We start from the raw sequence: 16,085 nt of genomic DNA on the forward strand, positions 1-16,085 counted from the left end.
ATAAATGTCACTGATCACTTATCAGCCCAAACCTATTCTTCCTCCTGATACTTCAGTGATAGAGGCGTGACAAATAGTGATGAGTATTGTACAATCAGTGAACATTTCCATTTCTGAGGTTATGTTGGAGTGAAGGTCACTGATGAAGCAGCTGAAGATGGTTGAACCTCAGAGACGAGAAAGGGAAGGGAGGGTTAACAGCTCCTGCAGATAGACTGGCTGTACATGAAGGAATGGTGCATCATTTATTTGTCAAGACCTTGACCCATGTCTCACATGTGTGCCTTCAAGTAGTTATTAGGGTACTAGTTAAATTGACTGGAAGAGTTAAATAGAAATTTCTGAGGTCATAGCAAAACCAAAGGTGCAGAATTCGCCAAAAGAATCTTGTACATCAAAAGGGCTTCATCAGCAGAACCTTCCAGAAAAGTCTTGAAAATCATGAAGAATTAACTGGTTTAGGAGATAGAAAGGGTCGGCGGTATGAGGATAAATAGATACGGGATGAAGCAATCAGTACTAGGGATAGAGATAGGTGAGGGCATGATAATGAGGTCCTACTTGGGTAAGTAAAGAGCAGGACAGTCTAGGGACTCCTGCTTTTTGCAGACAAGATTGGAATTCAAATAAATAATTGTGCACATGACTAGCTGTGTATTAAAATCAAATGAGTTTCCTGTCTTGAGCACATCTATGCTCTAGCTGGCCTGGGATGGACACTCCCCACAATTGCTTAAAGAAATTGAGATTTCTGTGGTCAATCAGAAGTAAACACAACATTAACAAATGACAGTAACCACACCCCAAGAGGCCACTTGACAGACAGGCCAAACTAGGTGAGTGAGACCGTCAGGTCTCCTACCCTCAGCAATCTAGGGATTTGTCCAGCATACAGGGACTGATTCTGGGAGATTGGAAAGATGAAACTAGTTTTGAGGTCCAATAGCATTTAAGGCCAATCAGCACCATACTGTGAAATGAGTAGAGCTCATTACGACACAGAAGACATCATGGTCACACAATGCATTCAAATCGAGGGTAGGTCCGATCAAGGACAGTGGTGGGAGACTGTGTATTGAGTCGGAAGAGATAGGAGAGGTCTTGAACAAGTACTTCTCTTCAGTATTTACGAACGAGAGGGACCGTATTGTTGAAGAGGAGAGTGTGAAACGGACTGATAAGCTAGAAGAGATACCTGTTAGGAAGGAAGATGTGTTGGACATTTTGAACAACTTGAGGATAGACAAGTCCCCCGGGCCTGACGGGATATATCCTAGGATTATGTGGGAAGCAAGAGAGGAAATTGCAGTACCGTTGGCAATGATCTTCTCGTCTTCACTGGCAACGGGGGTGGTACCAGGGGACTGGAGAGTAGCGAATGTTGTGCCCCTGTTCAAAAAAGGGAATAGGGATAACCCCGGGAATTACAGGCCAGTTAGTCTTACTTCTGTGGTAGGCAAAGTAATGGAAAGGGTACTGAGGGATAGGATTTACGAATATCTGGAAAGACACTGCTTGATTAGGGACAGCCAGCACGGATTTGTGAAGGGTAGGTCTTGCCTTACAAGTCTTATTGAATTCTTCGAGGAGGTGACCAAGCATGTGGATGAGGGTAGAGCAGTGGATGTAGTGTACATGGATTTTAGTAAGGCATTTGATAAGGTTCCCCATGGTAGGCTTATGCAGAAAGTCAGGAGGCATGGGATAGAGGGAAATTTGGCCAATTGGATAGAAAACTGGCTAACCGGTCGAAGTCAGAGAGTGGTGGTAGATGGTAAATATTCAGCATGGAGTCCAGTTACAAGTGGAGTTCCGCAGGGATCAGTTCTGGGTCCTCTGCTGTTTGTAATTTTTATTAATGACTTAGATGCGGGAGTCGAAGGGTGAGTCAGTAAATTTGCAGATGACACAAAGATAGGTGGAGTTGTGGACAGTGAGGAGGGCTGTTGTCGGCTGCAGAGGGACTTAGATATGATGCAGAGCTGGGCTGAGGAGTGGCAGATGGAGTTCAACCCTGCCAAGTGTGAGGTTGTCCATTTTGGAAGAACAAATAAGAATGCAGAATACAGGGTTAATGGTAGGGTTCTTGGTCAGGTGGAGGAACAGAGGGATCTTGGGGTCTATGTACATAGATCTTTGAAGGTTGCCACTCAGGTGGATAGAGTTTGTAAGAAGGCCTATGGAGTATTATCGTTCATTAGCAGAGGGATTGAATTCAAGAGTCGTGAAGTGATGTTGCAGCTGTACAGGACTTTGGTTAGGCCACAGTTGGAGTACTGTGTGCAGTTCTGGTCGCCTCACTTTAGGAAAGATGTGGAAGCTTTGGAGAGGGTGCAGAGAAGATTTACCAGGATGTTGCCTGGAATGGAGAGTAGGTCGTACGAGGATAGGTTGAGAGTTCTCGGCCTTTTCTCGTTGGAACGGCGAAGGATGAGGGGTGACTTGATAGAGGTTTATAAGATGATCAGAGGAATAGATAGAGTAGACAGTCAGAAACTTTTTCCCCGGGTACAACAGAGTGTTACAAGGGGACATAAATTTAAGGTGAAGGGTGGAAGGTATAGGGGAGATGTCAGGGGTGGGTTCTTTACCCAGAGAGTGGTGGGGGCATGGAATGCGCTGCCCGTGGGAGTGGTAGAGTCAGATTCATTGGCGACCTTTAAGCGGCATTTGGATAGGTACATGGATGGGTGCTTAATCTAGGATAGAAGTTCGGCACAACATCGTGGGCCGAAGGGCCTGTTCTGTGCTGTATTGTTCTATGTTCTATGTTCTAAATCCATCTATAGCTGTGTAGACCCGTCATGCTACTGGACAAAGTTAGGTCAGAACAAGAGAGAGAGTGAGGCTAGCCAGGCAAAACTTTCCTTCAATGAAATTCAATTGATCTGTTGTCATTTTTTTAATCTGTTTAGTTTAGTGTTCATTGATGTAGCTGCAGGTTCAGATTCACTGGGAGTTGGAACCTGTACACAGATGCCTTGGGGCATAGCCCTATTTGTCACTGGGGAAAGAGAAATGGAGCTTGGAGCATCTAACTGAGTGACTGGGCAGAGCTTTCAAGGATATACTGCTTTGTCTGGTAGAAGGAAGGAGCTGGAGAAGGTGTTTTGAAGATTACTTCATTTATCTGGGCAGGAGGTCACAGCTGGCAGGGATCCTATTAACGTGATCATAATACATTCTTAAGGAAATGAAAATAAAGATGACACCATTGACTGATGGAATTATGCTCTTCCAGGAACAACATCACTAGACTGAGAGAAGAACTGCATCTATTGAGAGTGAACTGTCTCAGTTTAGACTGCTGCCCTTAAGTGGAATATGACTACCTCAACAGGGTCAGCTCAAAGAAATTGATGCAGGTTAAATGATGCAGGTTCTTTTGGAGTGACAGTGAAAAGGTAAATGGGATGAAGATGATGTGGACTTTGGTATCATGAAGCATCTTGCAGTAAGATACCAGTGAGAAAGGCAAGTAGTCAAAGATAAACTGACGGCTTAAACTCCATTTGTGTGGCAACACCCGACACTCCAAACATGAGCAAGCCCAAAGAAATCCAGAATAAATTCTATGATGACTTCCACACCCAGACTACCACTGTGCCAAAGTCAGATATGCAAATGGGGCTTTATGCAGATCAAGGGGTTGGTGGTTCAAAGCAGCAATGATCTCCTGCTGAAGATACTGTAATGAAGGTGTAAGGGGTACTCTACCTTTAAGAAAGTTGAAAGACTTGGAGAAGCATACAGACTGCTGGAGAATTTACAATGTAACATTTGGTTAAACAGCTAGATTAGCTGAGTTGCCTGGAGACAAAAAAAATCATATTTGGCCAATCAGGTTGAATTATACACCAATCAAGTTTGAATTTAGTACATTGACAAAATTTAAAACCAATGAAACAATCTGATCCTTTTGGGTATAAGAACAGGAAAAATTGAACAGTTAGAGGAGAACTGCCAAAAGACCAATAGAAGTAGCCTGCTAGTCAGAACTCTCTGAGAGGCACCTGTCTGGAGAAGGAGTTTGCACAGAGACAAAACATTAAGACTGACATAGAGAGTAAATCTACAGAGGAAGATATCAAGAGAAGATTTGGCAACAGGCTGGTTTTGAAATTTGAATTTTTCTGTAAATCTTAATTGAGGGTTTTATTGGACTAGTATTATAGAGGGGAAGGTAAAATATAGATTTAGATAAAGGATTTGGTAATAGTTGATAGTTAATAATTCTCTGTTAAACTTTTAAAAAATTATAGTTGTTAATTTTTACTTTAAATTGTGACTTTTGGGATAATTCTTTGCCTCTCAAAATATAACAGATTACAGCAGGGGTTAAATCATTTCTGTGTTACTGGTTTAAAATAGCCCCTCGGCAGGGTGGGTGGTGGGGGAGCAGGGTTTAACCATGTGTCCTGACAATACTTGCTGAGCATTCGATCATCACCACAGTCAATGAGTCTAAACAATCATGTTATCCCCAGACAGATAGAATGCATGTAATTAAAACCACTACCGGACTGATCACCGTGATGTCCTTTGATCATTTCAAAATTAAATATCAAGATCTAGAAGTGTCTCAAGGTCTCAAAGTTCAAGCAGATGGTCAGGAAAGAGTCCTTATCAGGGAAACTCGATAGACACTTGTGTACAGTGATGATGGATACACCTTGCACTGAGGATGTTAGGCTGACCTTCAGGGATACAATGTACTTCATTGTTCCTGAGGAATCTAATCCCACCTTTCATAGACATCAAGTTTGGTTTTATGAAAACAATTAAGATATCCTGAAATTACTAGAGCGGAAACATCAACTCTACTCTAAGACATCCACCTGAGTTTTTGCAAGGTTTGTGAAGGTTTGTAGCTCAGGTTGAGGTTTAGGGTGTAGCGTTGCTCGCTGAGCTGTAGGTTTGATATCCAGATGTTTCATTACCTGGCTAAGTAACATCATCAGTGATGACCTCCAAGTGAAGCGAAGCTGTTGTCTCCTGCTTTCTATTTATATGTTTGTCCTGGATGGGGTTCCTGGGGTTTGTGGTGATGTCATTTCCTGTTCATTTTCTGAGGGGTTGATCGATGGTATGTAGAAAGCAAGAGATCTTCCGGACATTAAAAATTACCAATTAAGCTTGCTTTTGACCTACGTGAGTGATTGGGTTTGTGGGGACCCTCTTTCAATATGGCTAGATATCGAAGCCTCCCAGGCAAGGTGCCCCCTTACCAGTTTGCTGTTTTTGGACAAGGTGAGGACAGTTAGGGAATATTGCCATAACCCAATAGTCATCAATACTGTTAAAGCATGGAGGGCAATTTGGCAGAGGGAAGGTAATATTGGCAAAACATCTTTGTTTACACCTTTAGTGGGTATGCCGAGTTTTCAACCAGGTATGATAGATTCAGGATTTAAACGTTGGGCAGCTAGGGGTCTATCTTGCATGGGTGATTTATTTGAGGGAGATGTAATGATGCCCTTCAATCAGTTAGTACGGAAGTATGAGTGACCTAATAGAGACCCCTTTCGTTTTTTTCAGGTTAGGGATTTTATTCAAAAAAAGACCACACTTTTGACTGATCCCTACAAATCTGACATAGAAAGAGGGGTACTAAGGGCTTAGAGTACACTCTCTGTCAGTACTCTATATCACCAATTGGGGGGTGCCACCTCAGATGAGTCTGATCGACTCTGCAAGATGTGGGAAAACTGGGTGTTAAAGTTTCTTCAGAGGCATGGGAGGATATTTGGGAGAATGCAAGAAAGATATCAATTTGCAATAGGACCCATGCTTTACAGTTGAAGATTCTCCACAGGGTCCACTTATCCCCAGACCGTTTGTCAAAATTTAAACCAGGGGTATCTTCAGTATGTCCCAAGTGCAAGGTCTGTATGGGTACTCTTACCCATTGTCTTTGGTCTTGTGACAAGCTTCAAACATATTGGAGCGCTGTGGTGAGTGCAATGGAGAGAACTTTACGTGTGGGGGTGGAGAAGGACCCTATTTCGGTCCTTTTGGGCCTACCCATTGTATTTCCTGCAGACTCGCATAAGGAAAAACTTTTCAATATTCTTACATTCTGTGCAAGGAAGAATATCTTTCCAGGTTGGTTATCAAAAAAAACCCTCAGCCTGTCGGGTTAGCGGAAGATTGTTATGGAGCATATTCCCCTGGATTTTCTCACAAATATGGTACACCACAAAACTGAGAATTTTTACAAGACATGGCAACCCTTTTTGAAATACCTGGACACAGATTTATCTGCCACACTAATAAGGGCTTTTATAAAGCCGTAACAATTGTGTTTCATGAGTCCAATATCCAGGGAGGAGGAACTGTGAATGTATGAGTGTTTTGTTTGGCTGGGCTGAGTTATTACTATTTATTTGTTTGTTGTTAGGTATTTATTTAGTTAGTTAAATAGCTAATTTAGTTTTTTAAAATTTTATACTTCTCTATATATGTTTATACATTTGTATAGGAGGGCGGGTTGGGGAATTTTTTTTATTATTTCGGTTTAGCTTTGTACTATTTTTGTACTGTTTTGAATTGCATTGTTTTGTATTTGTTGTAATATTTAAAAATCTATTTTTTTCTGAATAAATATTTATTATAAAAAACATTTTAAAAATCCATAAACCAGGAGCCCCCCTCAGACCCATAGTCTCACTACCTGGAACACCAACTTACAGACTGGCCAAAGAACTCCACGCAAGACTGAAATACCTATTAGAAGAGTCACAGCACTCCATCCACTCCACCCAGGAATTCCTAAAAATCATCAAAAACACCAAAATAGAGGAAGACGAAACAATGATCTCATTCAACGTAACAGCACTGTTCACCTCCATCAACATCGACCTGGCAAAGAAAACACTTACCACACTCTTAGAAGAGACCATCACACACACCCCAACCACCATCAATCACATTACCAACGAACACATCATGAAGTTAGTGGACCTGTGCCTCAACACCCACTTCACCTTCAACAACATAATCTACAAACAAACCAACAGCACACCCATGGGTTCTTCGCTATCAGGATTCATAGCAGAAGCAGTAATGCAAAGACTAGAACAAACAGCCCTACCAACCATCAAACCAAAAATCTGGGTCCACTATATAGATAACACCTTTGTCATCACAAAACGAAACAAGATAGAAGAGACATTTAACATCATCCACAACACCCTCACAGGCATAAAGCTCACCAAGGAGGAAGAAACTGACAACAAACTCGTATTCCTGGACGTCACAGTCGAAAGAACGGACAACAGAGAACTACAAACCTGCGTATACAGAAAACCGACAAACACTGACCAAATACTTAACTCCACCAGCAATTCTCCCAACACACACAAATGAAGCTGTATCAGAATACTATTCCAACGAGCCACCTCACACTGCAACACAGATGAACTTTGGAAAACAGAGGAGAACCACCAAAACAACGTATTCGAGAAGAACGGATACTCAAAAAATACAGTCTGCAGATTCCTCAAGAACAAACAACGACAAGCAGACCAAACACAGCCAGAAACCCTAACCACCTTACCAGACATCAAAGAAGTTTCAGAAATGACAGCCAGATTACTAAGACCCCTCGGAATCCTAGTAGCACACAAACCTTCCAACACACTCAAAAAGAAACACACATAATCAAACCCCTAGCTAGTGACAATGTTCCAGGACCTGAAGCTATTCCAGCTGTGGATGACAATACCAATATCTGATCCAAGCTTTATCAGTTTACAGAGCTGTTTACAATGTTAGCTGGATTACAGCTGGAATAATGTTCTGGTCACTAGATTATTGCAAGGATGAGGTTGCACTGAAGAGCGTGTAGAGATAATTCACCAAATTGTTGCCTGGGCGACAATGATTCAACTACGAAGAGAAACTAGATAGACTGGGGTTGTTTTCTTTCAGCAAAGAAGGTGGAGGGGAATCCTGAATAATATGTAAAAAATTACAAGGTGTTAAGATTGGAAGAAACCTTTCCCTCACAGTAGAGGGATAAATAATCAAAAGGCACAGTTTTACAGTCATGAGCAGAGAGTTTAGAAAGATCTGAGGAAAGTGTATTTTAATCATAAGATGTGGCTGTCTGGAACTCACTGACAAAAAGGGTGGTAGAAGGATGAACTACCAAGACATTTAAGAAATGTTTAGATGATCACATGAAACACCACAGCATACATGGCAATGGGCCAAGGGTTGGAAAATGGGATTAGAGTAGAAAGATGCTTGATAACTGGCACAGACACAATGGGCTTAAGTGTCTTTTTCTGTGCTGTAAAACCTCTTTGACTTTCATGACTCAATATGGAAGCAAGGGAATCTCTCAAAAAAAACTAAAGATTCCTTCATCCACCTTTCATCAGAAAGGAACTCAGGAATCTTACAATGGTCACCAGAATTCTCCTGAATGGCTTGATGCAACACCTTTGACCAGAATAAGAAATGTTTGTATGGATATGGACCAAACATAGGCTGGTTGGACTAATTTAGTTTGGTATTATGGTTAGCGTGGTCTGGTTTGACCAAAGAGTCTATTTCTATGCTGTATAATTCTTTGATCTCCTGCCATAGAGTCACGTTTCAGAAAAAAATATTTTAATAAAGTACGGTGGTGTAGCAGTTAAACAACTCCGGAACAGTAAAACAGCTTCTGACATTTAGTTAGCAGAGAGGCAGTTTGGAAAATAATGAATAAAGTTAGCTGCACTGAGAACTTGCCTCCAAATGGAACGGTGTGATTGTTCAATGATAGTATACTTGAGCAATCCTGAATGATGTTAAGCTCTCTTGGCTATTGCCAATCACTAACACCGTTAAACAGATATACATCAGCACCAAACTCTTTCAGCATGTGTTTTTCCTGCCATTCCTTCTGATGCCTTTCATGATGTTAATCTGGTCATTGAAATCCATCATTGCATGGATGGGAGTAGACAAGCAGAAGGCTTGAAGAACACAACAAGCCAGGCAGCATCAGGAGGTGGAGACGTCGATGTTTCGGGTCTAATCCTTCTTCAGGGCTGGGGGTGGGTGTAGTGGAGCTGCAGATAGAGAGCGTGGCAGGGGCAGGGTGGTGAAGTGGGGATAGGTGAAGACAGGTAGAGGGTATGACCTGACTGGTCAATGGGAGGAATGAATTTGGTTGGTGGCTGGAGGAGTGGAAGGGGGAGAGAGTGGGCTGTGATGGGAGGTTATTTGAAATTGGAGAATTCAATATTGAGTTCTCCAGGCTGTAGGCTGCCCGGGCTGAAGTTAAGGTGTTGTTCCTCCAATTTGTAATTTTGTTTGTTGTGGAATAGAGGAGGCCAAGGATGGTCATGTTAGAAAGGGAGATGGAATGGGAATTAAAATGGGCAGTAACTGACCTGCTTCTCTTCCAACCTAGTTTAATGCATCAGGTGCTCCTAATGTGGTTTACTCTACATTGAGGAGACCAAATGTAAATTTAGGGAACGGTTCGCCGAGCATCTCAGCCGCGCCCACAGGGGACAACCAGACCTCCCAGTCACCGCCCATTTTAACCCCCTTCCCACTCCCTTTCCGATATGACCATTCTTGGCCTCCTCCATTGCCACAATGGACCAAACCGCAAATTGGAGGAACAATCTGCCTGAGCAGCCTACAGGCCGGAGGACTCAGCATTGAGCACTCCAATTTCAAATAACCTCCCTTCCCATCCGATTCCCTTCCAAGTCCCTCCCCCTCTCTTCCACTGCTCCCTGCCACCAACTGAATTCATTCCTCCCATTGACCAACCAGGTCGTACCCTCTACCTGTCTTCACCTATCTTCAATTCATCACCCTGCCCCCACCACCCCCTTTACCTACAGCTGGCCCTCCATCTACCCCCAGTCCTGAAGAAGGGTTACACCCGAAATTTTGACTGCTCCACCTACTGATGCTGCCTGACCTGCTGTATCCATCCATCCTCCTGACTGTCTACTTTGGATTCCAGCATCTGGATTTTTTTTTCTCTAACCATTGTATGGATGGGAAGCTGTACATCCCCTGAGATATCTTCAGACAAAAAACAGGGGTTGCAAGGCCATAATTGGTGATTTCCTGTTTCCTGCTGACTGTGTATCAGCTCCAAGTTCAAGGTGGACATGCCGAGTAGCATGCACTTGTCCTCCAATGCATGTGACAACTTTAGCCTGATAAGCATGAAGAAAAAGCAGGAAGTTGTGGGTCAGCCTACTCCCGGAAAAGCTTTATTTTCTGCCCATACTTTCCCCCAAGAACTGATTTCACGTTTTTAGAACATAGAACATAGAACATAGAACATAGAACAATACAGCACAGAACAGGCCCTTTGGCCCACGATGTTGTGCCGAACTTCTAACCTAGATTAAGCACCCATCCATGTACCTATCCAAATGCCGCTTAAAGGTCGCCAATGATTCTGACTCTACCACTCCCATGGGCAGCGCATTCCATGCCCCCACTACTCTCTGGGTAAAGAACCCACCCCTGACATCTCCCCTATACCTTCCACCCTTCACCTTAAATTTATGTCCCCTTGTAACACTCTGTTGTACCCGGGGAAAAAGTTTCTGACTGTCTACTCTATCTATTCCTCTGATCATCTTATAAACCTCTATCAAGTCACCCCTCATCCTTCGCCGTTCCAACGAGAAAAGGCCGAGAACTCTCAACCTATCCTCGTACGACCTACTCTCCATTCCAGGCAACATCCTGGTAAATCTTCTCTGCACCCTCCCCAAAGCTTCCACATCTTTCCTAAAGTGAGGCGACCAGAACTGCACACAGTACTCCAACTGTGGCCTAACCAAAGTCCTGTACAGCTGCAACATCACTTCACGACTCTTGAATTCAATCCCTCTGCTAATGAACGATAATACTCCATAGGCCTTCTTACAAACTCTATCCACCTGAGTGGCAACCTTCAAAGATCTATGTACGTAGACCCCAAGTTTTTCTACTGCTATCCTTTCTTCTTCTTCCCTTGAGGGAAAGATGACCACGTTTATCACTTTGACTCATTGGTAAATTCCATTGGGGATATAGGTAGTTGCTAAAGCTGACCTGCATCCAATAAGTTCTGCTGTAAATAGGGCAGGGATACAACAAATAAATCTGTTTTGGATTATTTGTTGGCATGGGATTGTGAACAGTGGATAAAGGTCACTTATCTTGGCATCACACCTTCTCAAGCTGTCTACATCAATGACAAAACACATTTAAGAACTGCCAGGAGAAAATGCAGCCCTTGGCAAACTTCAAGCATCACTCTTGGAAATAAGAAGTGTTAACTTGCCTACTAAACTAAAAGCCGCTAGAGCAATAGCACAATCTGTTCTACACATGTTGCTCTTGGACTGTGTACTTGAGTCAATCAGGCTTCATTCCTGATGAAGGGCTTTTGCCTAAAGCATTGATTTTCCTGCTCCTCGGATGCTGCCTGACCTGCTGTGCTTTTCCAGCACCACTCTAATCTAGTACTTGAGTCAAACATCAACCAATTTTCCTTGAAATGGCTCTGGAAGCTTCTAAAGTTCAAATGAACAAATAAAATACCAGTGCTCACAAATGGTGGCATGGCATCACATCGACAATCATGACTGAGCTCAGCTGGTCTTTTAACCAGTATGTCCAATAATCATCACCAAAGTAGGTCTTCTACAACTCAAGACTGGGATGTGTCTCATGCCAACGGCAATACTCTGAAAGCTTCACATATGAGTGTTCACATTGACTTTGAGTTCAGGGAAATGCTTGCCCAGGATTGCTGTTAACAGATGATTCAAATTTAAAAATGGTGCATCTGCTTTTGCAAGCAAGTGTATATCAGGATCAGACAGAAAACTTAAGCAGAAAAACCCCAAGCCAACAACTAATCCAAAATGGAATTATTTGTTATGTCCCTGTCCTATTTACAGCAGAGCTTGTTAGGTGCATGTAAGACGGAGCAGCTTACATCCCCATTGGAATTTACCAATTACCCAAAGTGAGAAACTTGGTGTTCTTTGCCTCAAGGGAAAAAGGGAGAATAGCAGCAGAAGAACTTGAAATCAGTTCATGAAGTAATCCTGGAATGAAAGCTCATAGCATGGTAATTGATGCACACATAAAAGCCTTATCCTACTGTCACTGGGAATCACACAAGCAGCAGTGTGCAGATCAATTGCCATGCAGGAAGCCCAAATACTCTTGGTCAATGGCAGACTTAATATAGGTGTCCCTCGTTCCCAGGGACTGATCAGAAGATCCTGCACCAGGCAAGAGGTACTCACTGAGAGCTACCTATTTGTCATTCTTATTCCATCTGGCCTATTTATAACAACAGACCCATGATTGATGCTTAACTGTTTGCCAAAATTAACTGCCAAGCCACGCTTTTGTAAACTGATGTCAAAAATCCAGTTACAAAACACAGAAAAAGAATGTACCAGACTGTTCCAAGTCACAATTCTATTAGCAACCCATCTGACATTTAGACAAGGTTTGAGACTGTTGCTTTGCTGAATGTTTAGTATGTCTTCCAAGTGAAAGTGAGGACTGCAGATGCAGGAGAGTGGAGTCAAAAGTCTGGCACTGGAAAAGCACAGGAGGTCAGGCAGCATCCCAGGAACAGGAGAGTCAAGGGGATATGGAACGTACCTCCCACTTGCATCCACCTATCGCCAAACCATCTACCTTCCCTTCCAGTTCCACCACCATCCCCTATTTCTCGCTCAACCCCCTTCCCCGTCCACATTCCTGATGAAGGTTTTATGACTGAACCATCGACTGTCCTGCTCCTCAGGTGCTGCCTGACCTGCTGTGTTTTCCAGCGTCACATGTTTTGACTTTGGTACATCTTCTAGTAAGTGGTTTATTTGCTATCGAAAGTGAGTGGTCCAGGAAAACACTGAAGCGAGGGTCACCAACCTGCATCATCAGTAGCAATCTCACTAACTGAGCCCATTTCACTGCCAACTGTATGAAGTGAAAGAGAAAAATAATTTAATTTCTACTCTCTCATCTTTGATCAGAACATTTGCGACAAACGAACATAAATCAATACTAATAAAAAGTTACTTCCTTTAGCCTAGCCCTCAAAACAATTCATTCATCTTTATTATGAAAGTAATTGCATTTTGTCAGCCTGTTCCAAACGTAATCAGTTTGAACATATTAAAATAAGCAGCATTTCTATATTCAAAAATAGCTTGCCCTCTATTTCAACTCTCAGCTTCATAGCTAAATGTCCTTGACATAAAAGACTAAATGAGTTTTAAGTTTCACACTATGATGTTATTAGGAAGTCTCAGTTACACCTGATGATCATTCTCAGACCAGTTTTACAGAGGTGAATCGATGACCATTTTTGTATGTGTCCATTATTCACAGATATAAGATTACACAATGCAGTTTGAGCAAAACAGTAGACAAAGCCATTAGTCTTCTCGCAAAAATCTATATCAAAAAGTGACTCACAGTCCATCTCTAAGCTCTTGTGTGTCATTAGGTGTCCCCAGAGCTTGCAGGCTCTTCTCTAAGGAAGTCACTGCAAAGAAAAGGTGAGGATTAATGAGAACGAGAGGCTGAAACATTGGCCGACGGAAAGGTCAGGCTCTTCTATGAACACACACTGCCTTTTTGCTTTTGCGTGATCCAGTTAAGATTTATTGAGGCAATAAATTTAAAGCAAGAGGTTTTGCAATTCCAATTCGATACTCCAGTAATTATAACAAACCGCAAAGATTGAAAACTGAACTGGATTGATATTTCTGTTTTTTATCCCCCAATCTAAAATTGCTGATAAGGGTGTTATTATATACAACTGACTCTGAGGATATGATGTGGGTGAGATATAACTGTGTCCAATGTGATCACTTCAGAGGTTAAAATGCGAAAACAAACCCTCTGAATCTGGAGCCCAAATCAACTTGAACTTATCAATTCCTGGTTTTAATATAGGGAAGATGAAGATTAGACAACAAGTCCACTTACAGAAAGAGATTTATCATCTCATAAAGATGTGATCATTTTCTTTTAAATGGCGACTTGTTCCAATTTTAACCACAAATAGTTGGATTCTCCAAATTCTTAAACAGAGATGAAATGATGGGTTATTTGCCTTCATACAAAGAGTTTGTGGACCAGGCAAAAGAGATGGAGTCTTTCCTCCAGGCACAATATTCCCAGTAAGAACCACCATATCCCATGAAAATTCTCAACTCTTTTTTCTCGTAAATCAACATCAGACTCCAGCAGCCAGCAATAGACTCCAGCCAGGCTACCACAGACTGTCCCCACACTACGTCTCTTGATGGGGTCCAGCTATTCCAGCAGTAGACTGCTCAACATCTTCTACTGGACCACAAATATCCAGCACCCTCTGTCTGTGATCTTCAGCACCACCATCATCTGATTGCAACCCTATTCGCCGCAATACTCCCCTCATGTTCCCAGGAACCACAATGGGTATCGGTCTCGGTCACGGTCTCTCTCTCCTGATCAATGGACACATTGATCAGGAGGAACATCCTACCCACAGCACAACAGATTGGGCACCATCAGGCAAAACAAGTCAGAAAGGACTCGGCTGTTCCCCACTTCCACTAGATTTGAGTTTAATTGATTGTAAATCTGTTCTTGCCTAACAGACATATAGCCCCTTTTCTGTCAACAGTCATTGAAAATTTGATTTATTTGAATCTTTAAAGAGGAGTGTGGGTTAAGGAGCCTGTTCAGCGTGTAGGAAATTTGGTCCTTACAGCTACCCTCCTTTGTCCCCACTTCAGACCTGCTGCCCAACTTTGGAAAATGAAATTTCTGGATAACTGGACTTACATTCAAAAGATAGGAATGCTAAACCATATGGGAAATGCTCCAAATTGTTCTTCCTGACTTGAAGAGGGAAATCCCACCCTCCCCGTCAATGATTTTTCATCAGGGCTGAAATCCTGATCAAAAATAACCTGAAGTATTTTTCTCTTTTCCCACAGATACACACTACTTGACCTGCTGAGGATTCCCAGCATTTTTTGTTTATTAGCAGGCTCCAGTTTATTTTTGACTGGGAATGCTCCTTTATGGTGTGTCAAGACTCTATCACAAAGTTAAAATGAAGCCCAATGGTCCCACCAAATGTTCGTCAGCTGGCTGCCCATTTCTGAGGTTTAAAAGAAAAACACACAGCCAGCAAATGGAAATCCATGCCTCCCCCCCTCAAACTCCATTAAGTTTAGTTTCATTCAGGCACCATCACTTAATTTATATTTTTTCTAAACACTGCAGTCTTGCAAAATGGACCACACCCAGCATCTCATTTATCATTTGTTGTTTAAATCTGAAAATGGGAATTGAAAATTCTGCTAGTCTCAGTTCCTGAGCTCGCCTTTTGTAAAGTCAACCGTAACACGAACATCAGGAATGACACACATCCTTCCCAGATAGAATGACACCGTACTTCACTGTATCTGTCACTAGAGGCTGCCAGTGCTTTTACACTGTGCAGAAATCAGATGACAGCTTAATGAATGCACCAAGATTATTAACACACTGTTCCACAAATAAAAAGGAAAATGCAAAAGCACAGAACACTTCAAATAAAAAGCAAGTCCATCAGGGAGGAGGACTGAAAAATATTATACACGTTGCAAATCTGAAGCAAAAGTCGACACACATTTCCATCCATATTATAGTGGTGCTGCCTATTCAGAACTGAAATAGAAATCCAAGTTAATAGTTCAATGGGAATACCTCATTATGCTCTTTCAGAAGCTGACTGGTCTGATTTTATGACATTTTTAATAGCTAGGTGCTAGTCCACAAAATGCCAAGAACCCTTTCAACCTTGCTTTTTTAAAAAATATCTTCTCAAACAGCAAGCAAGAAATTTCACTTCATTCTGACCGCCCCAGCATCTTTTTTTTTGTTTTGCAATTGAATTTGCCTTGGATTCTAACAAACAGTAAAAATGGCTTTGATTTAATCCGCCACCCACTGCATGGCCAAGAGACCCGAGGAAGCGAAAGAACACCTGAGGTACAGAGCAATTTACAGTGGCTTCCAACCCATTTAAACATTTCCAGTCTACAGTGATGCATCAC

The 16,085-nt window shown here is 42.2% G+C and overlaps 1 protein-coding gene across 2 annotated transcripts in view; it reads right to left on the reverse strand.

The window, feature by feature from the left end:
* The window catches only part of tsnare1 (T-SNARE Domain Containing 1), a 908,766-nt gene that overhangs the window by 607,044 nt on the left and 285,637 nt on the right, over positions 1–16,085 (reverse strand). For both annotated transcript variants that reach the window (XM_072569955.1, XM_072569954.1), the window contains exon 4: positions 13,465–13,534. In XM_072569955.1, coding sequence (XP_072426056.1) covers positions 13,465–13,534 — 70 coding nt within the window. The remainder of the gene's footprint in view (positions 1–13,464; positions 13,535–16,085) is intronic.

Source organism: Chiloscyllium punctatum, chromosome 5, assembly GCF_047496795.1.
Source record: "Chiloscyllium punctatum isolate Juve2018m chromosome 5, sChiPun1.3, whole genome shotgun sequence".
In the NCBI taxonomy this organism is placed as follows: domain Eukaryota; kingdom Metazoa; phylum Chordata; class Chondrichthyes; order Orectolobiformes; family Hemiscylliidae; genus Chiloscyllium; species Chiloscyllium punctatum.